At 37.9% G+C, this 23230-nt stretch overlaps 1 protein-coding gene across 2 annotated transcripts in view; it reads right to left on the bottom strand.

The window, feature by feature from the left end:
* Window positions 1-17671, bottom strand: part of LOC749677 (coiled-coil domain-containing protein 144A) — an 88209-nt gene extending 70538 nt beyond the window's left edge. The window contains exons 1-4 of one of the 2 annotated variants that reach the window (XM_054670296.2): window positions 16830-17671; window positions 11116-11149; window positions 10689-10830; window positions 3623-3836 (exon numbers count right to left, since the gene is read on the bottom strand). In XM_054670296.2, the coding sequence (XP_054526271.2) occupies window positions 3623-3836; window positions 10689-10830; window positions 11116-11149; window positions 16830-16963 (524 nt within the window). In that variant the 5' untranslated portion in view covers window positions 16964-17671. Of the gene's footprint in view, window positions 1-3622; window positions 3837-4221; window positions 4289-10688; window positions 10831-11115; window positions 11150-16829 lie in introns of those variants that run through there. The other variant, XM_063798861.1, reaches the window with a different exon arrangement.
* Between the last annotated feature and the right edge of the window lie 5559 nt (window positions 17672-23230).

Here is a 23230-nt window from a genome sequence, read left to right as displayed (position 1 = left end):
GCTGTCTATAACTGTTACCCCATCCTTTTTATGTTTCTCTTTTGGGTAACACTTTCAACTTATCTTCTTGATTCTTAAGTATTTCATCACCAATTTTAAAATCCCTTTTTGGAACAAGACAGGATCTAATATTTAATTTAAAAGTAAAGGATAATATGTGTTTCAACAATGAATTTGGAATTAATTTTATCTGCATATGAGAGATATGGAATAAAATAATCATCAATTACTGTCCATTTTACTTATTTCGTGCATATTTAGAATAAAACTGGGAAGTCCTAGCCAGAGCAATCAGGTAAGAGAAATAAATAAAGGGCATCCAAATTGGAAAAGACAAAGTCAAACTATCTCTGTTTTAGCTTAGAAAACCCTAAAGACTCCTAGATTTAATCAATGAAATCAGTAAAAGTCTCATGTTACAAAATCAATGTACACAAATCAGGAGCACTAGTAAACATCAAGAATGACCAAGGTGAAAATCTAATCAAGAACCTAATCCCTTTTACAACAGCTGCAACAACAACAACAACAATAAAAACCTAGGAATATACTTAACCAAGGAGGTGAAAGATCTCTAAAAGGAGAATTAGAAAGCACTGCTGAAGGAAATCATAGATGACACAAACAAATGGAAATATGCCCTATGTTCATAGATTAGAAGAATCAATATAGTGAAAATGATCATATTAACCAAAGCAATCTACAGATTCCATGCAATTCCTATTAACATACCACTGTCATTCTTCACAGAATTAGAGAAAGTACCCCTAAAATTCACAGGGAATCAAAAACAAGCCTGAATAGCCAAAGCAATCCCAAGCAAAAAGAACGAAGCCAGAGACATCACATTACCAGATCTAAAACCATATGACAAGGCTAAAGTAACCAAAACAGCATGGTACTTGTATAAAAGTACATACGTAGACCAATGGAACAGAATAGAGAACCTAGAAATAAAGCCAAATATGTATAACCAACTGACCTTTCACAAAGCGTACAAAGACATAAACTGGGCAAAGAACACCCTATTCAATAAATGGTGTTGGGAAAATTGAATAGCCACATGTAGAAGAATGAAACTGGATCCCTATCTCTCACCATATATAAAAATTAACTCAAGATGGATTAGGCCTAACATGTGGCTCACATCTGTAATCCCGGTACTTTGGGAGGCCAAGGCAGGAGAATGACTTCAGCCCAGAAGTTTGAGACCAGCCTGGGCAACATAATGAGACCTCATCTCTACCAAAAAAAATATATATATATATATATATATAAAATATGCATATATATATAAAATATGTATATATAATATGTATGTATATGTATATATATATATATGTATATATGAGAAACTACCTACTGAGGTACAATGTGTACTACTCAGGTGATGGGCGCACTAAAATCCCAGAGTTCACCACCATACAATTCATCCATTTAACCAAAAACCAAAATATATATATGTGTATATATATATATATATATATATATATTTTTTTTTTTTTTTGAGACAGAGTCTCGCTCTGTCACCCAGGCAAGAGTGCAGTGACACGGAGGCCAAGGTGGGAGAATCACCTGAGGTCGGGAGTTCAAGACCAGCCTGACCAACATGGAGAAACCTTGTCTTACTAAAAATACAAAATAGCCAGGTGTGGTGGCAATGCCTTTAATCACAGCTACTCAGGAGGCTGAGGCAGGAGAATAGCTTGAACCTGGGAGGCAGAGGTAGCCATGAGCCGAGATCACGCCATTATACTCCAGCCTGGGCAACAAGAGTGAAACTCTGCCTCAAAAGAAAAGAAAAGAAAAGCCTTCTGCACAGCAAAAGAAATAATCATCAGAGTAAGAGAACCTACAGAACAGGAGAAAATATTTGCAAACTATGCATCTGACAAAGGACAAACAAATCAGCAAGAAAATGCAAATAATCCCATCAAAAAGTACACAAATGACATGAACAGACATTTTTCAAAAGAAGATGCACAAATGGCCAACAAACATATTTAAAAATGCTCAACAGCACTAATATTCACGGAAATACAAACTAAAACAACAAGGAGATATCACCTTACTCCAGCCAGAATGCTCATTGTTAAAAAGTCAAAAAACAATAGATGTTGGTGCAGCTGTGGTGAAAAGGAAATGCTTATACACTGCTGGTGGAAATGTAAATTAGTACAACCTCTATGAAAAACAGTAGACAGATTTCTCAAACAACTAAAATAGAGCTACCATTCAATCCAACAATCCCCTACTGGGTATCTACCCAAAGGAAAATAAATCATTATATCAAAAAAAACACCTGCAAACGTATGTCTATTGCAGCACATTTCACAATTGTGAAGATACGGAATCAACCTAAGTGTCCATCAACCAATGAATGGAATAAATAATATGTGGTATATATATGTCATGGAGTAATACTCAGCCATAAGAAGAATGAAATAATGTCTTTTGCAGCAACTTGGAAGGGACTGGAGGCCATTATTCTAAGTGAACTAACTCAGGAATGGAAAGCCAAATAAAACCACATTCTCACTCTTAATAGGGAGTTAAGCTATGGGTGCACAAATGCAGACAGAGTAGTATAATGGACATTGGAGAATCAGAAGTGGGAGAGTGTGGGAGGAGGATGAGGGATGAGAAACTACCTACTGAGGTACAATGTGTACTACTCGGGTGATAGGCACACTAAAATCCCAGACTTCACCACCATACAATTCATCCATTTAACTGAAAACCACTTGTATACCTAAAGCTATGAAATTAAAAAAATGTTTTCAAAAAGAATAAAACTGTATAAATTTTTTGAAAATTACTTTGGGTTTAGAAAAGTGACCAGTTCATGCTCTGCTGCTTGAACTATAAATTAACACAAACATTCTTGTGAAAAATTAAGAAATATTGATCAAAGGTCTTTTTAAAAAGTTCCTATATTTCAACCAATAATTCTATATTGGAGAATTTATTCAAAGCAAACAGTTTAGGGATGTAGAAAAACATTTATATAAAAAATGTTCTGGGCTGGGCATGATGGCTCATGTCTGTCATACTAATGATTTGGGAGGCCAATTTTACAGAAGGAATGCTTGAGGTTGGGAATTGGAGATCATCCTGAGCAACACAGTGATACCCCGTCTCTACAAAACACTTAAAAAAGTTAGCCAAGCATGACAATGTGCACCTGGAGTCCCAACTACTTAGGACGCCGAGGCAGGAGGATGGAGTTCAAGGCTGCAGGGAGGTATGATCACACCAGTGATCTCCAGTCCCAGGCACAGAGACCCTGTGTCTACAAATAATAGTAATGATAAAAGATGTTCCTTACATCATTAATTATAAATACAAGATAATTTTAAAACCCAAATTACAATTTGTTAAATGAATAACAAGATTTTATATGGTGGACTTCTATATGGCCATTTAGATTGCAAAGAATATATATTTATTTATTAGAAGAGTTCACAGTTAATAATTTGTTTTATTATTTCCAAGAATTTCATATTCCACAAGACCAAAAAGGTTTCTCCCCCATTAATCTGCAGAAGGTAAGTCAGCAGTTACAAAAATTCTGATATATTGTCTTTAGTATAAATATTTCTTTAGAACTAGAACATCATACCTCAAATCGCACAGCTCTTTCTCCCATTCAATTTTTTGAAGTTCTAACTGTAATTTTGTCTTTTTTGTTTCAGATAGCTCATTTTGTAGTACACTGACCATATTTTCCATTTGTTTAAGTTTTACTGTAAGTTGGTCACAGTGATTATTCTTAAGTTTCAGTAAGTGTTCACACAAACAAAATGTGTCTTGGATTCTTGATAGGCTAGCAGAATCTGTGTCAGGGAGAAAAGGTAGAAATAAAATATATGAGTACTTTTAGGTGTTAAAAAACTGCATTTTTAACATTGTCTCCTTCATACATTGAACAAATATGCACTGAGTGCCTACAAAGTGGGAGACATTCTACTAAGCTCTGCAGATAAAACAGATAAGACCTCTACTCTCATTTAGCCTTAAGTGAAGTGAGGAACAAACACAACAAAAATGACAATTATAAATTCAGATATATGGTGTAAGAAAACAGAGTTCTATGATCACACAGAAGAATTTGATCTATAATGGGCCCAGGGAAGATTTCCCTGAGGAAGAGATGGCTACACTGAGAAATGAAGGGTGAGAAGGAAGCAGTTAAGCAAAGGGGTAGAAAAGCATTCTTGCCAGTCGACAGCAGGTGCTGAAGCTCTGCTGGAATCTGCTTCTGGCCACAATGGACAGCAAGTACTGATTTACCCTCTTGCCTGAAACAACCAAAAAGAAAACAGACAAAATATATTATACAATGATTTACCAGGCAGTGGACTTCAGGTAATGAAGACAATGATCCCCGTAAGACAGGAAACAAAGGAAATTCATCCAACACTCCAGCTCCCTGCCTTCACGGAGTTTCCAGGCTACCGCACAGAGAGAAAAAACTGACATAGAGTCCACCAGATTCCCTGAGATGAGATGATGAAGCTGAGAGTCTGGTAAAGCCAAGGCAGACAGAGATCACGAAACAGAACACCGGAAAGGAGACAGAGTACAGGGAAAGAACACTGAAGATTTGCAAAAATACCTCCTGGGTATCTAGCAGAGTAACAAACAGCACATGTGTGCCAGAAAACCGCCCCAGATCAAGGGGGAAAAAACATCTAAAAAACACTGGAAAGAAACATGTCTGGTGTTCACGATGTGCCAAAAAGAGTGTCCATTCCCATGAGTGATGCTGGGAAAACTCAGACTTCGCATGGCAATGAATAGAGTCATCACAAAGATCTTGCCCTAGGAGCAGGAAATTAGACCAAATCATAAAAGCAAGATCAGAAAGATCAAGCTGTTCATATGGAACTCAACTTTATATTAAAATTAAGCTCAAGCAGACAGGCAGAGGCATGGAAGATTTTTTTTTTTCTTTTTTGAGACGGAGTCTCACTGTGTCGCCCAGGCTGGAGTGCAGTGGCTTGATCTCGGCTCACTGCAAGCTCCGTCTCCCGGGTTCACGCCATTCTCCTGCCTCAGGCTCCCGAATAGCTAGGACTACAGGCGCCTGCCACCGAGACCGGCTAATTTTTTTTATATTTTTAGTAGATATGGTGTTTCACCGTGTTAGCCAGGATGGTCTCGATCTCCTGACCTCGTGATCCGCCCACCTCGGCCTCTCAAAGTGCTGGGATTACAGGCTTGAGCCACCGCGCCCGGCCGGAAGATTTTCCTTTAAAGCAAACTGCACTTGTAGAGATTCAAATTACAATGTCAGGAATGAAAGCTAAAATGGATGGAAGTGAACACAGATTAGACATCACCAAAGAGAAGATTCATAAATTTGAGACATCAGTGAACTATGAGAAAACTTCAAGCAGGAATAAGTCCCCAAAGAGGGAAAAAGAGAGACAGAAAAATAAAAAAAGAATGGCCAAAACTTTCTAAATGTAAAGAAAACTATAATCCTACAAATCCAGAAGTATCTGGCTGGGAGACAGGAAACGAAAGTATACTATTCAATTTTCTTTTTAAAAAAATTTCAATAGCTTTTGGGTTAACAGGTGGTCCTTGGTTACATGAGTAAGTTCTTTAGTGGTGGTTTCTGAGATTTTGGTGCACCCATCACCCAAGCAGCATACACTGTATCCAATCCGTAGTCTTTTATCCCTCACCCCCTTCCCACTCTTTCCCCACAAGTCCCCAACCTCCATTGTATCATTTTTATGCCCCTGCATCCTCATAGCATAGCTCCCACTTACAAGTGAGAACATACAATATTTGGGTTTTCATTCATAATTTTCTTATGCCATATATGATATGCCATAATATTTTTTGAAGATGGACTGTGATGTTAAAATCATATACTATAAATTGTAGTGCAACTGCTAAGATAGAAAAAAATAGTTATCGCTAATAAGCCATAAAAGGGAGATAAAAATAAATCATAAAAATTACTGGACTAATTGAGAAGAAAGCAGAAAAAGAAGAGAACAAAGAACTGGGGGGACCAATGGAAATCAAACAGCTTGATGACAGACAAATTTCACTGTATCAATAAGCACATTATAAATGGAACTGGCCTAAAAATCTCAATTAAAAGGCAGATTGTCAGACTGGATAAAAAGGCAAGAACCTACTCCATGCTTCCTATTTAAAGAAGCACTTTAAATGTAAAAACATAAATTGTTCAAAAGAATGGAAAAAGATATACCAGGCTAAGAGTTGACAAAAGAAGCCTGAGAAGAAATGGCTATGTTAATACCAAAGTAGATTTCACACCAAAAAAAAAAAAAAAAAAAAAAAAAAAAAAAAAAAAAAAAAATTACCAGCTATAAACAGTCATTTCCTAATGACTTTTAAAAGTTCAGTTAATCGGCTGGGTGCGGTCGCTCATGCCTGTAATCCTAGCACTTTGGGAGGCCGAGGCAGGTGGATCATGAGGTCAGGAGATCAAGACCATCCTGGCTAACATGGTGAAACCCTGTCTGAACTAAAAATACCAAAAACAAACAAACACAAAAAAAATTCAGTTAATCAAGAACGTGTAATCTCAAATGTTTGTGCACCTAATAACAGCTTCAAAATATATGAGGCAAAAATCAATAGACGAAATAGACAAATTCACAAGTACACCTGAGATTTGAATATCACTTACTCAATAAGTGATAAAACAAGGGAGCAGCAAATCAGCAAGAATGGAGCACACTTGAACAACACCATGCTTCTCAAGTACCCAGTGAGCACTTACCAAACAGACCACATTCTAGGTTTTGCAATCAATCTTTTTTTTTTTTTTTTTTTTTTGAGACGGAGTCTCGCTCTGTCGCCCAGGCTGGAGTGCAGTGGCGGGATCTCGGCTCACTGCAAGCTCCGCCTCCCGGGTTCACGCCATTCTCCTGCCTCAGCCTGCCACCACGCCCGGCTAATTTTTTGTATTTTTAGTAGAGACAGAGTTTCACCGTATTGGTCAGGATGGTCTCGATCTCCTGACCTCGTGATCCATCCGCCTCAGCCTCCCAAAGTGCTGGGATTACAGGCGTGAGCCACTGCACCCGGCCTGCAATCAATCTTAATGAAAGAATTAAGTCAGAAAGATTTAAGTCATACAAAGTATGTTCCCTGACCACATGGCAATCAAGTCACAAATTAGTAACAAAATATCTCATCAAAATATTCAAATATTTTAAAACAAAGTAATACACATCTAAATAACCCTAGGTCAAAGACACGATGCAAAGAGAAATTCGAGAGTATTTTGAACTGAATGAAAATGAAAATACTACGTATCAGGATTTGTGGAACACAGCTACAACAGTACTTAAAATTTTTTAGCACTTAATGTCTATATTAGAAGACTCTCAAGTCAATGGTCCTGACTTTTATCTTAAGAAACTAAAAAAAGAGAAGAAACTGAAAAAGAAGAAGAACAAATTAAACTCAAAGCAAGCAGAGGAAATGATACAATAAGCATCTGGTATGGTCTGACATTTGCATCCTCCCAGAACTCATATGCTGAAACTTAATCACAGAGGTGATGTTATCAGAAGGTGGGGCTTTGTGGAGGTAATTAGCTCATGGGAGCCAAGCCCTCATTAGTGGGATTAGTGCCCTTATATATATAGACCCTAGAGGGCTCATTCACCTGTTCTGCCATGTGAGGACACAGGGGGAAAAAAGAGATCTATGAACCAGGAATTGGTCCCTCACCAGACACCAAATCTGCCAGCACCTAGATCTTGGACTTTGGTGAGAAATCTATTTCTGTTGTTTATAAGCTACCCAGTCTATGGTATTTTGTTATAGCAGGCCGAACAGACCAAAACATCAAAGATGAAACCAATAAAACGGAAAAACAATAGGAAAAAAACCAATAAAACCACACACTTTGAGGAGGTCAATAAAAGTGATAAAACTCTAGCCAGGTTGATCATAAAAAAGAAGATGCAAATTACTAATTTCAGAAACATAGTAATATGACATTTTTATAGATTCTACAGATACTAAAAGAATAGAAATATAATAAGATAAGCTTTATGTGACTAAACATGACAACTTTGATAAAATGGACACTTTCCTTGAAAAACAAAAATTACCAAGGTCCAATTTCAGAAGGAATAACAGGAACTGTCCTATATCTCTAAAAGAAAGCATAAGTGAAGCCTCCCTAGAAAGAAAACTCCAGGCCCAGATAGCTATGCTGGTGAATTCTACCAAATATTTAAGAAGCAATATAACAATTCTACATGACCTCTCCCCCTGCCCTCAAAAAAAAAATAGAGGAGAAATACAACTCATTCTGTCACTCTAGCATTACCCTGAACCAAAATCTGACAATGATATTACAAAAAGAGAAAACTCCCTCATGAACATGGACATAAAAATGTAACCAGTTTCTCAAGAAACCAAGATATCCTCCTTTAGGTGAGTGAACGACTTCTGGTACAGCCATGCGATAATGAGCTATCATGCCATGAGAAGACATGAAGGAACCACAAAGGCATATTACCAAGTGAAAGATGCCAGTCTAAAGGCTACACGCTGTCTGATACCAACTAAATGACATTTTGGAAAAGGCAAAACTATAGACACAGTAAAAAAAATCAGTGGTTGCCAAGAGTTGGGGAGGGAAGGTGGGAAAAGATGAACAGATGAAGCACAAAGGAGTTTTAAAGCTCTGAAATTACTTTGGATAATACTACAATGATAAATACATGTCCTTATACTTTTGTCCAAATTCACAGAATATAAGACACCGAGACTGAACCCTAATATAAACTATGGACTTTGGGTGATTATGATTATCAATTCAGGAACATCAATGAGATCAAGTGTAGCACTCTGGTGAGGATATTGATAATTGTGGAGGCTATGCACGTGTGGGGGCAGGGAGTACAGGGATAATCTCTGTGCCTTACTTTCAATTTTGCTGTGAAGCTAAAACTACTCTAAAAAATAGTCTTTTAAAACGCTCTAAATAAAGCTTCGGCAAATCAAATCCAATGATACATTAGAAGGATAATACATCATAAACAAGTGGGGTTTATCCCTAAATACACGGTTTGTTTGACATTAAAATATAAGTATTCACCACATTAAAAAACTAAAAGAGAAGAACCATATGATCATCTCAGTAGATAGAGGCATTTGATAAAATACAACATTCATTGCTGATTTAAAAAAAAAAAAATCCCTCTCAGTAACCAAAGAATACAAGGGAATGCCATCAGCATGATAAAGAGCATCTCTGATAAACCTACAACTAACATGTGTCATGATGAAAAACTGAATGCTTTCCCTGTAAGATCGGGAACAATACAGGAATGTCTCCTTTCACTATTTTAGTCAGCATTGCACTGAAGCCAGTGCAGTTAGGAAAGAAAAGGAAATAAAAGCTACCTGACTTGAAAAGAAGAAGTAAAACTGTCTTTATTCACAATCATGATCACATAATAGGGATGGGTAAAATCCAACCTGCGGGGCAGCTTCTTATTTTTGCAAATAAAGTTTTAATGGAAGGCAGCTGTGATTTTTAACACATGTATTGTCTATGGCTGGTCTCATACTACAATGGCAGAGTTGATTGGCTGTGACAGAGACCATTTTGTCACAAGTTTAAAATATTTACTATGTTTAGTAAGATAACAGTTTGAAAATGAAAAGGTTTGACTATCTTTGGTGTATGTAAAAAAGCTGATTGAATCGAATCTCAATTTTAAATGTTCATAAGCTACCCAGATTGGAAAAGAGAGTTCACAGGTGGCAAATAAGCATATACAAGATGCTCAACATTATTAGTCCTTAGGGTAATGCACATTAAAACCATAATGATATGCATAATACACACCCATCAGAATGGCTAAAATTTCAAAATTTAAAAACAGCAATAATAAGAGCTTGTGATGATACAGAACAACAAGAAATGTTGTATACCTCTGGTTGGAATGCAAAATCAATACAAATACTTTGGAAAACAATTTAGCAGTTTCTTAATAAAGAAATACAAAGGGACAAGAAGAGACTTTTATGGATGATGAACATGTTAACTCTCTTGATTATGGTGGTTTCAAATGTGCACACGATTGTATATTTTATATACGTGCAGTCTATTACATATCAGTTATACCTCACTGAAGCTATCAGTGCTGGAACAAACACATAAGACACAGAGTGGGACACAGAGAAAGAGAAGAGTAAAAACGAGGCAGGATAAAGCTAGAGGATTCAGATCTCTAACCTTATAGCAATAAGAAGTAGTAGCTGAGTTATAAGCAAAGGAGTAACATGATCAGATCCAAATTTTTAAAAATTTATCATTATGATTGCAGAGTAGACCATGGTTTTAGGAGGTGGGGTATTTGGGAAAACAGTTTTAAGATTCCTAAGATTCTCGCAGCATTCCAGGTGGAGAAAAAAATGGTAACCTGACACTGGGGGAAGGAATAGGAGAGAAAGAGTCAACAAAAAGACTGGGAATGCCACTCACACTGAGAAAAGTACAGTGGAGTTATCATAGCTCTTTGGTGTAGAGGATAAGTTAGTTCTCTGTTTTAACACTGAGTGTATTTCTGAGATGAGCTTCACTATCACACGTCAGTTCTCAGCAATGTATACACACATTACTGCAGGATACATCAAAAGGCCTTGCATTTATGCAGTGGTCCTACCTTTATACTCCATTCTAAGTTGTTTAATCAGCAACATAAAATTCTCATAAACAAAGTGAGACAATTCACAATCCTCTGAGGCTATTTCAGATGGCTCCATTGAGTCAGCAAAGTCAGCCTCAGGATATATTTGGTTTTTGACCTATAAGATAAATAATACTGTTTCAAAATGTCCTCGAAAGATTTATAGCATATACTAAAGGTACGGAAGCGGTATTTCTCCATTTTTTTTGTATGAGCAAAAATACAGGTACTTCTTAAAGCAACAGATTGTTCTTAAAAGGTACGATTATCAACGGTTACTCTTTCTTCATCACTTTTTCTAAGCAAACAGCCTTACAACAAAACATCTTGTTTTTTTCATTTTTACCTTTTAGAACTTGTTTTTTAAAAACAATATTTTAGATCATTTCCTTTTTTACAATACCTTGTTCTTTTCATTAGATGTTTTATCTGCAGGCCTGAAAAAAAAAAAAAAAACAATTCCTTTTAGAAAAATAGCAAAGATGTAAAATACAAAGAATATCTAACACTACTGTTTTATCATATAAGATGTCTGCATTTGTGTTACTTCTATTCATCAAGTGTATAGGTAATTTTTTTACAGGTAATGTAAAATGCAGTAATTTTCTACAACGGACATTAAACTATAAACAGAAACAGCAACATTAAGGGATAAAGAAATTTACTACTACTAATTTAATTACAAAGAATTAAATTTAGGTCAAGATTTCTCATAGTAAAACCAAAAGAAAAAAACATGTTACCTGCATTGCATGATAAAAATAAATATACCAGGGTCTTCTCATTGTTGTCCTTTTCAATAAAAACAAGCTTTTACAGGCACTAAAACCTATTTGGAAAATATTACTCACATTCTTATATAAGGGAAACCCTTTTTTAATGATGATATTAGTAAGCTTTTTCTGGACTTACTATGCAGGTACTGTGCATCATTCTGAGCACTGTCCATGTGTCAAACTCATATAATCCTCATAACAATTCTGTGAGGTCAGTAACATATTAAGAATTTTATAAAGAAAGAAAATAGGCACAGAAGGGCCAAGTGACTGTCCTCAGCCCATACAGCTGGTCAGTAGCAGACCCAGAACTCAAACCCAAGAATTCTGCCTCAAAAACATGTGCTTCATGATATGCTGTGAAGGTAACATTTATTTTCAAGTGTTTTAAAGAGAGATGATAGCAGATGAACCCACATTGTCATTCCATTTCTGACTACAACTATAAATAATGTCAGAATCTTGCAATTTTTTTTCTAATAAAAAACTTTATACAGAGGCAAGCTTAGAAACCTACTTCCAAAAAACTAAAAAGTATTTTTAATGAAATCCATCAACAGGTATTCACTCATGTATTCACCCATTCATTCACGCGTTCAACAAATAAATACTCATTGAGCACACAATACATGCTGATGGCAATGTTGGTCCAGGGAAACACGGTTTTGATACTTCAGAACTTTATAATCCATTGTAGGTCAACTTGATTAAATATTTTTTAAAAAAACTTTATAGGCCAGGTGCAGTGGCTCACGCCTGTAATCTCAGCACTTTGGGAGGCTGAGGTGGATGGATCACGAGGTCAGGAGTTCAAGACCAGCTTTCCCAAGATGATGAAACCCCGTCTCTACTAAAAATACAAAAATTAGCTGGGCACGGTGGCGGGCGCCTGTAATCCCAGCTACTCAGGAGGCTGAGACAGGAGAATCGCTTGAACCTGGGAAGTGGAGGTTGCAGTGAGCTAAGATTGTGCCACTGCACTCTACCCTGGGTGAAAGAGCAAGACTCTGTCTCAAAAAAAAAAACAAACAAAAAAAACACTTTATAATCCAGAAGTAATAATCTGATAGATTGTCAACAGTTAGCTTTTCTAAAGTACTTAAACAAAACCCTCCCCTTCTCCCCAGAATCTAAACAACTATAAAGTTGATACTCCTGACATTTTAGAGTACCTCAGCAGATCATACCTATTCATCAGGGATGTTTAAATTCTATTCAGTATGGCCTAAGTGTTTGCATGTTTATTATTTCACAATTAAAAACAATCTGCATATGATAGTTTAAATTTTAGGTCACCGTTCACAGGTTCAGTTATGCTAATATGTTACATTTCTGAACCAATGCTGAAGGAACAAACTCTTACCATAAAACTCTATGTGAATAAACACTTTAAGGACAATTAGTTTGCTAAAAACCTACAAAAGATAATGAATTGAGCTTTCAAACACTTAGACATACAAAATTAAATCTCATAAACATGTTATCCTTGTCCCTATCATTCCCAGCAGCATACAAACACACTCTAAAAGCTTCTATTTTGAAATAAAAAAGAAAGAAAATTCCCTTGAATCCCACATTCTTCTTCAGTTATCACTCATTTCTCTGTTGCCTTTCCCAATAACGGTTCCCTCAAGGGGTACCTATGCTTATCCACTACAGTCAGGATTCCACAGCAATTATTTATTGAAACTGCTCCTTGTCAAAGTTACCAGCCCTCATCATAATCAGTCTTTCAGCATTGATATAGTTGAGTATTCTCTAGCTTTGGCAGACTACACTATTTTCTATTTCCAGAAAAAGTAACCACTGGGAATATTCCTTCTCAGAGAAATAAAGAACTTATACATTTTAACTTCTTTCAACCTCATCTATTTCACTTAAACTGCTGTCATCATCTCCTTGTAGCAGACCACAAGTTACTAAATTAGCCTTCTCAAACACTGGCGTAATCAGAGATTATTTTGAGGTACATTTTTTATTTTCATTTTTCTTTACTTCCTTCATATGTAACGCAGAACCACAACTTTAAAAAATCTACAAAAAGCCAATGTTTTATAATTCTACTGATAACAAATAAAAAAAATTTTGTAAAATTCCAACTCTTCCCCATCTCAATTCATTAATTCAAAAAACACAGTTATGAATTATCAACATATAAAGAAATATATATTTCCTGCCTCAAAAACCAGGTAATATGCAATTATGATACAATGTGTAGTTTAAGAGTTGATACATGGAAAGTTATATTTTAGCACAAGGAAGGCATTACAGAAGAGGCAAAATATAAGAGGAGCTCACCAGGGAAAAAATAGAGAAAACTACTCCACTTGGAGAATGGAATGACAGCACAAAGATTAGTCCCATGGAGTCTAGGTGTTTCCTAGGAACTTGAAAGGAAAAGTGTAAAGCACAAAGAAAGTAAGAATGGAAGATGAATGCCACACTAAAAAGCTGGAGTCAGCTGGATGTGGTGGCTCACACCTGTAATCCCAGCACTTTGGGAGGCTGAGGCGGGCGGATCATGAGGTCAATAGATCGAGACCATCCTGGCCAACATGGTGAAACTCATCTCTACTAAAAATACAAAAATTAGCTGGGCATGGTGGCGCACCTGTAGTCCCAGCTATTCGGGAGGCTGAGGCAGAAGACTCGCTTGAACCTAGGAGCTGGAGGTTGCCGTGAGCTGAGATTGCCACTGCACTCCAGCCTGGTGACAGAGTGAGACTCTGTCACAAAGAAAAAAGAAAAGAAAAAAAAAAACAAAAACAGCTGGCCGGGCGCGGTGGCTCACGCCTGTAATCCCAGCACTTTGGGAGGCCGAGGCGGGCGGATCATGAGGTCAGGAGATCGAGACCACGGTGAAACCCCATCTCTACTAAAAATACAAAAAATTAGCCGGGTGCGGTGGCGGGTGCCTGTAGTCCCAGCTACTCGGGAGGCTGAAGCAGGAGAATGGCGGGAACCCGGGAGGCGGAGCTTGCAGTGAGCCGAGATCAAGCCACTGCACTCCAGCCTGGGCGACAGAGTGAGACTCTTGCTGCCCAGACTTTTTAATACTATAGAAATGAGTAGATCTCGGGCCGGGCATGGTGGCTTATGCCTATAATCCCAGCATTTTGGGAGGCCAAGGAGGTCAGATCACAAGATCAGGAGATTGAGACCATCCTGGCCAACATGGTGAAACCTGTCTCTACTAAAAATACACATGAAAAATTAGCTGGACGTGGTGGAGCATGCCTATGGTCCCAGCTACTCAGGAGGCTGAGGCAGGAGAATCACTTGAACCTTGGAGGCAGAGGCTGCAGTGAGCCAAGATCGCACCACTGCACTCCAGCCTGGGTGACAGAGCAAGACTCTGTCTCAAAAAAAAAAAAAAAAGAAAAAGAAAAAAGAAAGAAATGAGTAGAACTTTTCCTGTAGGCCATGGGAAATTTACCAGGTGGAATGCTTTGGGCTGTGAATACTAGATGACCTAACTAACAGTGGCTAAAACAGTAGGGACCAGAGTTGTTTTGATGGTTCAGTGATAACACGGTGTTTTGTTCATGTCTATTTTCATGGCTGACTAATTAGCAACAGCTCCAAACATCATGTTCTCACCGACAATATCTGAAGGCTGAAAGGGTGGCTTTTCTTTACATGTTTCTTTTAGTTAGGGAGAAGACTCAGAAGCGTGCAGTTGACTTCCTGTAACATTTTATTGGCTGGGTCCTACCACATGCTCATTCCTAAACCAGGCACTGGGGAAGCAAATGTAATTACTATGATGAGCTTAGAATAATCATTTCTTCTTTTGGAGTGGGGAGGGCTATTGGCATGATAAATATCCAAATAGATGCGTGTTCCTCCAGCAAGACAGAACAGGGAATCGCTATTGGGTAGGGAGACAGCAATGTTTACTGTAGGGACTCATTGGAGTGGGGAGTCACATGATTAGATTTGAGTATTAGGGCAATCTGGTTATGGTATAAAGCAGGGATTGGCAAGCATTTTCTGTACAGGGCTTTTTCATGTGGTCTGTCATTCCTACTCAACCCTACCATTGAAGTATGAAAACAGTCCTAAAAAGGCAAGCAAATATACATGACTGAGCTCCGGTAAAACTTTATTTACAAAACTATAAGGCAGACTGGATTTGCTCCATGGCCTGTAGTTTGCTGACCCCTCATATGGAGAGCAGCTGGAAGATAACCACATAAAGAGACAGGGAAACAAAAGAAACATTTGCATTTATCAGAGCTATAGTTTCCTTGTGCTGTCCTTAGACTAGTGTCAGTCTGTTGTAAGGTTTTCACCCATCCATGGTGAAATCAGTAAGGTTAAGGAGCTCAGTTATTCATTTAAAAATGTTGGTCATTTTCTTGGCATGATGCCTTTTTCATTTATTTTACTTAAACTTTTTTTTCATTTAAGTAATAACATTAATAGTTGTTTTTTCCCTATAAAAGCCAATACTTAAGAGCCCATGTTTAACTAGGAAATATAAACATAAAATAAATGTGTCACAGTGGAAATATAAAGCAGATGCAGAAAAGAGGTACAGTTAATATAATTTAGTGATTGTTGAATGTAAAAAGATAGGGGATAGGGAGAAATCTCAGATGATTCTCAGGTTTCTGGCTTGTGCCCTAGCATTTAACCTGGACATGAGGGAGTAGGCAGTTTTCAGGTGTATAGAGGAGAGCAGCAGGTCAGCAGTCACGACTAACAGTTTTCTCTGCATTGCTGAGTTTACTGAAATGTCCATGTGGGATATTTTCAGTAGGTAATTGGATAAATTTTTATGGCTGGAGATGGAACTCTGAGGTTGGAGTTGCAGACTTGGAATAACTGAGGCAAAGTTGTAGATCTGAGTGAGCTTGTCCATGATGGGAAAGGTATAGAATGAGCAGAGGGCCAGTGACAGAACCCTGGGAATATCAGCATTTCCCAGAGGAATTAGGAAAGAAGCCTGAGCCGTGGCTAAAGAAAAAGAGGAGAGGAATCATAAAGTGATGTTGCAAAAAGTTACAAAGGTGAGAATTTCAAGGAGGGAGTATCAATTCTAACCAGTAAGATTACTAAAAAGTAAAGTGAGTTAAGCTTTTAAAAGCCTTCAGTGGCACTGTCTTCTAAAGAACAATCATAGAGTTGTGGGGTTCGCTGTTTATGTGATCAGTACTTCTGATGTTCAAATGTGGAAGAATACACCTACCAAGATCCTACCTAACTTTTGTAACTGCAGCAGCTCCCTGTACAGGATCAGGGAAAATGGTCAAGACTGGTGAGTTAATGTACCACCATTTTCCTAGAATTGTCTAAACCTAAGGTCATATGTGAGGCAAAGTGTAGTCTTTCTTACCTGCTTTTTTGTGGAAATGCTTGTTTGGTACTCAAGTCCTTGATAGGCTCTTCTGAATGCATTCCCAAACAAACATCTGACAGCAACAACTGGAAGCCACCACCAGATGCACGTATATATCCTTCCTCTGACATGGAATCATAATACAGCCATGTTGTGACACAATTTCGGGTTTTGATTAGAAATAGTTTACAGGCCAGCAGTTTAGACAAACTGACATTTAAAAAATATTTTATTGCAGGAAACTAATATAATGTCTTGGAGAAAAATATAAAGTGAAATGCTGAATATAGCAGTTCTCAGTACTTGGGGTTTTGGTCACATCAGGAGAAAAGTCAGTGCCTGACTCCTTTTGTTAGTGCAGTTCCCTTTTCATTTACCCTCTTGTGATATTTCTGCTCTTACTGCTTCCTTTTGAATTCCATTCCTAAAGAAAATACTATTAGAACACATTTCAAATGCACTTCTTTATATCTGCACCACAATGACACAATGATGGTCTGCCAAGATTTTAAGTGTCTTCTGGGTTGTCAAATACAAATTGTTTTATCTGACATAGTTTAAATGTGAAGTGCTTTTCTGGTATTACATTTCTTCAGAAATTGGTAATCTGTGATTTAACTAGAATATGTGGTCAATTGGATTACCACACTTTTAACCATCTATACATAAGATGTCTCTTCTCCCGGCCAGATAACTTAAAAGTCCTGTTGATCCTTACTGATCAGTTCCACTATTTGCAGGGGTTTTTTGGACTTTTGTTGTTGTTGTTGTTGAGACGGAGTCTCGCTCTTCCACCCAGGCGGGACTGCAGTGGCGCTATCTCGGCTCACTGCAAGCTCCGCCTCCCGGGTTCACGCCATTCTCCTGCCTCAGCCTCCTGAGTAGCTGGGATTACAGGCACCCGCCACGGCGCCCAGCTAAATTTTTGTATTTTTAGTAGGGACGGGGTTTCACCGTGTTAGCCAGGATGGTCTCGATCTCCTGACCTCGTGATCCACCCAGAGTGCTGGGATTACAGGCGTGAGCCACCGCGCCCGGCCTGGACTTTTTTTTTTGAATGGGTGTGATTATAGCACACTGCAGCTTTAGTTTTTAGCCTCAAGCAATCGTTCTGCCTCAGCCTCCTGAGTAGGTGGAACAACAGATGTGTGCTACTGCACCTGGCCTGCTGCACAATTATTATAAAAATGAATTAAATCCTACCTAGTGGGAGAAAATTGACTGTGATCTTATAATTTTTTGTTCCAGAAACTTTTATACTGTAGAATATATTGTCAGTCATTAAGATTTTCTATTTTTAATTGGGTTAAAATAGGATTGTTGCTTTTTAAAATTACTTTCTGACATCATTGTTTCATGCATTTTTAATGCCTTTAGTCCAGTGGATATAGAAGTACAGGAATCTCCAAGGCAAATGTCAAAAAATAAAAAATAAGCAGATTAGGGAAAGGTATTTTGTGAAATTACCTTCTGATTGTAGTCACATGTAACACATCAACTTAAACAATAAAAAATTGTATAATGCAATTGTATCAGGGGTTCCCAAGACCCCCTTCACTGAGGTTTGGTAATTCAGTGAGAAGGACTCACAGGACTCAGCAGATAGTCATATTTAGGGCTTTGATTTATTACATTTAATACAGCAAAAAGACACAAAGCAACATTCGAGAAAGGAAAAGGTGCATGTGTCAAAGTCTGGAGGAAGCCAGGCACAAGCTACAGGAGTCATCTCCTGTGTAGCTAGCAGGATATGCTTAATTCCCCCAGCCTCAAATTTTGACGACACATGTGCAATGTTGTCTACCTTACCAGAGTTTCATTAGAGGCTCAGCACCCATGTTTTCGATGGAGGCTAGTCACATAGGCAACCTCTCCTCTCCCTCACATGTAACAAAACTCTAGACTCCCAGGAGGAAATTAATTGTTCATAGTAAACCACATTTGCACAAACAGTTTAGGCACAGTGAGCCACTCCCTTCTTCTAAGTTAGGGAATGCTGGGAACCCTCCCAAATTCAAGGTCCCAAACACCAGCCAAGGACTAGCCTTGCAAGCAAGCCTTTCTAAGGATGGATGTCTCATGCCTGCTATATGAAATCTTTGCTGCCCAGCAGCTATGCCCCTGAGTAAATTTTTGGCGTTATCTTAAAATTTTATATAATATAATAGCAAATAATATGATAGAACATAACATGGTACTGGTTTCAGTTGCATCATTCATATTAAATAGCAAGGCTGCTTACAGTTTTGACATTTGGTGAATACTTAACAGGTATTGGTACATAAGTTACTATGGCAATATTAAGTAATTATAATCTGTCCTTCTTATCTGATTAACCTTTCAGTAAAATTGTGGGATAAAGTAGGCATAATAAGTTCTGATTTAAAATTAGAATAAAAATTGTCTTTCATTTTATTTTCATGGATGGACCAGTTTTGATTCATATTGTACTAGATCCCTGTTTACAATTATGAAATAAGATCAGATATTCAATCATTTTTGTGAATTTTTTTGCCTAAGTATACAATTAAAATTAATTGCTTTATGTGTTTTTATATGCTTCAATTTGGGAGATAGTACTCATATTCTGTTACCTTGATCTTTAGTGATCTGCAATTTTCAAGGTGACTCTGTCTTTTTATAATTTAGGGTAATAGCAAGTTCAGTGAGTATGTGCTTTAAAATTAATAATATTATTTTCTGAGCAGTTTTAGATTCACAGCAAAATTGAGAAGGTACAGAGATTTTCCATATTCCCCATGACTCCTGACATATGAATAGCCTCCCTCATTATCAGTACCCCCCATCAGAGTTCATCAGAGTTACAGTTGAGGAATCTACCTTGACAGACACATCACCCCCAAGGTCCACAGTCTACGTTAGGGTTCACTCTTGGTGTTGTACATTCTACGGTGTTGGACAAATGTGTGATGGCATGTATACACCCTTGTAGTATCACAGACAAAATAGTTTCACTGCCCTAAATATCCTCTGTCCTCCACTGTTTCGTCTCTTCCTCTCCACTGGTTTCTGGCAACCATTGGTCTTTTTGGTGTCTCAGTAGTTTTGCTTTTTCCAGACTAGTCATATAGTTGGAATAAAACAGTGGTGGATATCTTTTTGAATATTTAAACAATAAAGTTCCATGGTAATTTGATTCTGTCATTTTAGATGTTCTTTGTCCTTGCGTTTGTTTTCCTCATGTTGTGTTCATCAGAACAGGATCTGGTGGCATATGATTTGACGTGCTGAGAAAGCGTGATTTCTGTAGACGTTTGCCACGTAACGGGGAGGGTGGGGAAAAATGGCATCATGCAGTATTCCACAGCACTAACTGGACCATTGTGCTCTAGGAGATGGGTCCAGATAGACTCTAGTGATGGGACGGGATAATCTCAAGAGCTGGACTTTATAAAACTAGAATCACAAAGTCTTGCATACTTACCTTGCACTTAAAAAGAAGATCAGGCAGTGAACACTACAGGTGAATAAATATGTTCCTCTCTGGTTCTCTTCCTTTTAGGGATGAGCTTGAAAACAGTCTATATTATTAGAATATGGCTCATCTACAACTAAATGCTCTGTCATAGGAAATGCCAGTGTTTTTCTTAACAATAAATGAAAAATAATGTTGTTTTCACCAGAGAGAGTAACAACTGTTGGCACATTCTGGCAGCTTGAGTGAGCTGATAGTTCTGTTCATATATTTTTTTCATACCAGGTAGTACTCCCTGGCAACCTGCCACCACTGCGGAAGTGTTTCTTCTTAAGCTTCTCACTGAATGAATGGTGTGGCTCAGAGTGAATAAGCTCTTTAAGGGAGTGATCTTTCCAGTGGTTCTGTCCATAGGAGGTAAAATGGGAGGTGAATTTGAGCCTTGTTTGTGCTAGGGAAAATAGCTAGAACTCAGTAGACATTGCCAGCATCTGCCCCAGAAGAGGATTAGTGAGAGTGAGTACATTGATCTCCCTTGAGCTCTTCTCCACTGGCAGCTGAAAAGTCTTTGCAAAGATCCTTGTCCCTGGTCTCTTCCCTATGTTTTGCCACATAACACAGCACAGCACCCATAGAGCTACACAACAAAATGTACAGTTTTCCCCCCTTATCCATGGGGGATATGTTCCAAGACCCCCAGTGAATGCCTGGAACTGTGGATAGTACTGAACCCTAGATATGCAATGTCAGGATAGAAGGAAGAGGATAAGAGTAAAAGGGGGAATAAAGAATGTGGAAGGCAGAGAGTATAGAGAGTAAATGAAGGGAAAAGAAGCAAGTGGATATGATGGAGGGTGGTAAAATGAGATAATACTTCAAAAGAAGAGTGGGGTATTTGAAAGGTGGAAAGAATATAAGGTGAATGTGCAGCCCCAAAACTTATCAGATAAGACAAACTTTACTTGCCAATATGTTAGTTGTGCTTTAAGTTTAATTATTTCATCATAGTGTGGCTATACTGATGATTTTAAGCCAGTCAGATATTCTGGTCAGCAAATCATGTGTGTGTGTGTTTTGATTATCAAAAATGAAGAAAGCAATTAATTACCCTTAATAACTATATGGTGGACACAGTGTTTTAAAACATTGATTCTGAAACTTTTTGGCCTGGGGTTCGTTTTATATGATTAAATATTATTGCCTAGAGGTAACCAACACCCTGAATTAAGAATTTATTATGTCCATTCCCTTTTAAAACATTTCATTACATATGTGTATGGTCATAAATAATATGTAGAATTTGTTTTCATGTCCTAAAATTGTATATAAATTGTTTTACACTCTACATATTTTGCAACTTTCTTTTGTCTGGTCACATTACATTTTTGAGGTCAGTCCTTATTGACACAGGAAGCTCTGGTTTTCTATCAAATGACTGGATCTCAAACTCTCTTCATAATGATAAATAAATAATTAAAATAAAGAAAAATTATTGCAAATTCCAAAGAGCTTTTATTTAAGTCGGTTGTGTCTTTTGATATTTACTATTTTAGAAATAAAAATTAAAATATTTTAAAAACAAGCATGCGGCCGGGCGTGGTGGCTCACGCCTGTAATGCCAGCACTTTGGGAGGCCGAGGCAGGCGGATCACGAGGTCAGGAGATCGAGACCATCCTGGCTAACACGGTGAAACCCCATCTCTACTAAAAATACAAAAAGTTAGCCGGGCGTGGTGGAGGGCACCGGTAGTCCCAGCTACTCGGGAGGCTGAGGCAGAGAATGGCGTCAACCCGGCAGGCAGAGCTTGCAGTGAGCCGAGATCGCGCCACTGCACTCCAGGCTGGGTGACAGAGTGAGACTCCATCTCAAAAAACAAACAAACGAACAAAAAAACACAAGCACGCACAGCCATACATTCCAATAGCCTTTAGAACTATGACCCATTCACCATTAGAGCTATGATGTTATGACACACCATGTCTATGAAAAGCTCCACTGTACACGTGAAACAGAATGAGAGTGAAAATGGCAAATAACATTTTGTATTATTTGACGTCTTGGCCCCTCATCTGGATCTTGAACTCCAGGGATTCTCAGATCATAATTGAGAGTCAACATTTTAAACCACATATGTGGTTGTGGATAAATGCACCCTTTATGATGAAATGGACTTTAAAGTTTCACTTATGTGTTTTTGGCTTTTTTCTTTCACTTGTCTTAAAAAATTTAAATCTCAGGCCGGGCGCGGTGGCTCACGCCTGTAATCCCAGCACTTTGGGAGGCCAAGGCAGGCAGATCATGAGGTCAGGAGATTGAGACCATCCTGGCTAACGCGGTGAAACCCCGTCTCTACTAAAAATAAAAAAAAATTAGCCGGGCGAAGTGGCAGGTGCCTGTAGCCCCAGCTACTAAGGAGGCTGAGGCAGGAGAATGGCGTGAACCCGGGAGGCGGAGCTTGCAGTGAGCCGAGATTGCGCCATTGCACTCCAGCCTGGGTGACAGAGCGAGACTCCGTCTCAAAAAATAAAAAAAAAAAAATTTTAAATCCCAACAACTTTGTTTATATAGTAAAAAGGAAAATATTTTTGTTATGTATTCCTTTCCTGTCTCGTGGCACTGTGTGCTATTTGGATCTAGTGTGGTCCTAGACTAATCCTGTTCTCACATGGGAACAGTTAGAGCCCTTACGGCTCTTATTTTGCAAATAAATGTATGAAGTTTATCCAAGTATTTGAAAGGAAATTGTGAAGATAGTGATGCATTGAGGAAAGACCATCTCATTATAATTAAAATAGTTTTAAAAGTATATTTATTATGAGTTTTTGTAAATCCTGTGTCTCTACAATACATACATACAATGCTGTCATGTATATTTAAGCTTAAAATGGTTAGACATAAATTCTGTTTTAAAAAATGTATATCCACGAAGAATCTTAATGGAAAGCAAAATATGTAATAGAG

Source organism: Pan troglodytes, chromosome 19 (genome assembly GCF_028858775.2).
Source record: "Pan troglodytes isolate AG18354 chromosome 19, NHGRI_mPanTro3-v2.0_pri, whole genome shotgun sequence".
Lineage (NCBI taxonomy): Eukaryota > Metazoa > Chordata > Mammalia > Primates > Hominidae > Pan > Pan troglodytes.
Note: the sequence above shows the minus strand (reverse complement) of the source record. Positions and strands in the feature narration are given on the sequence as shown.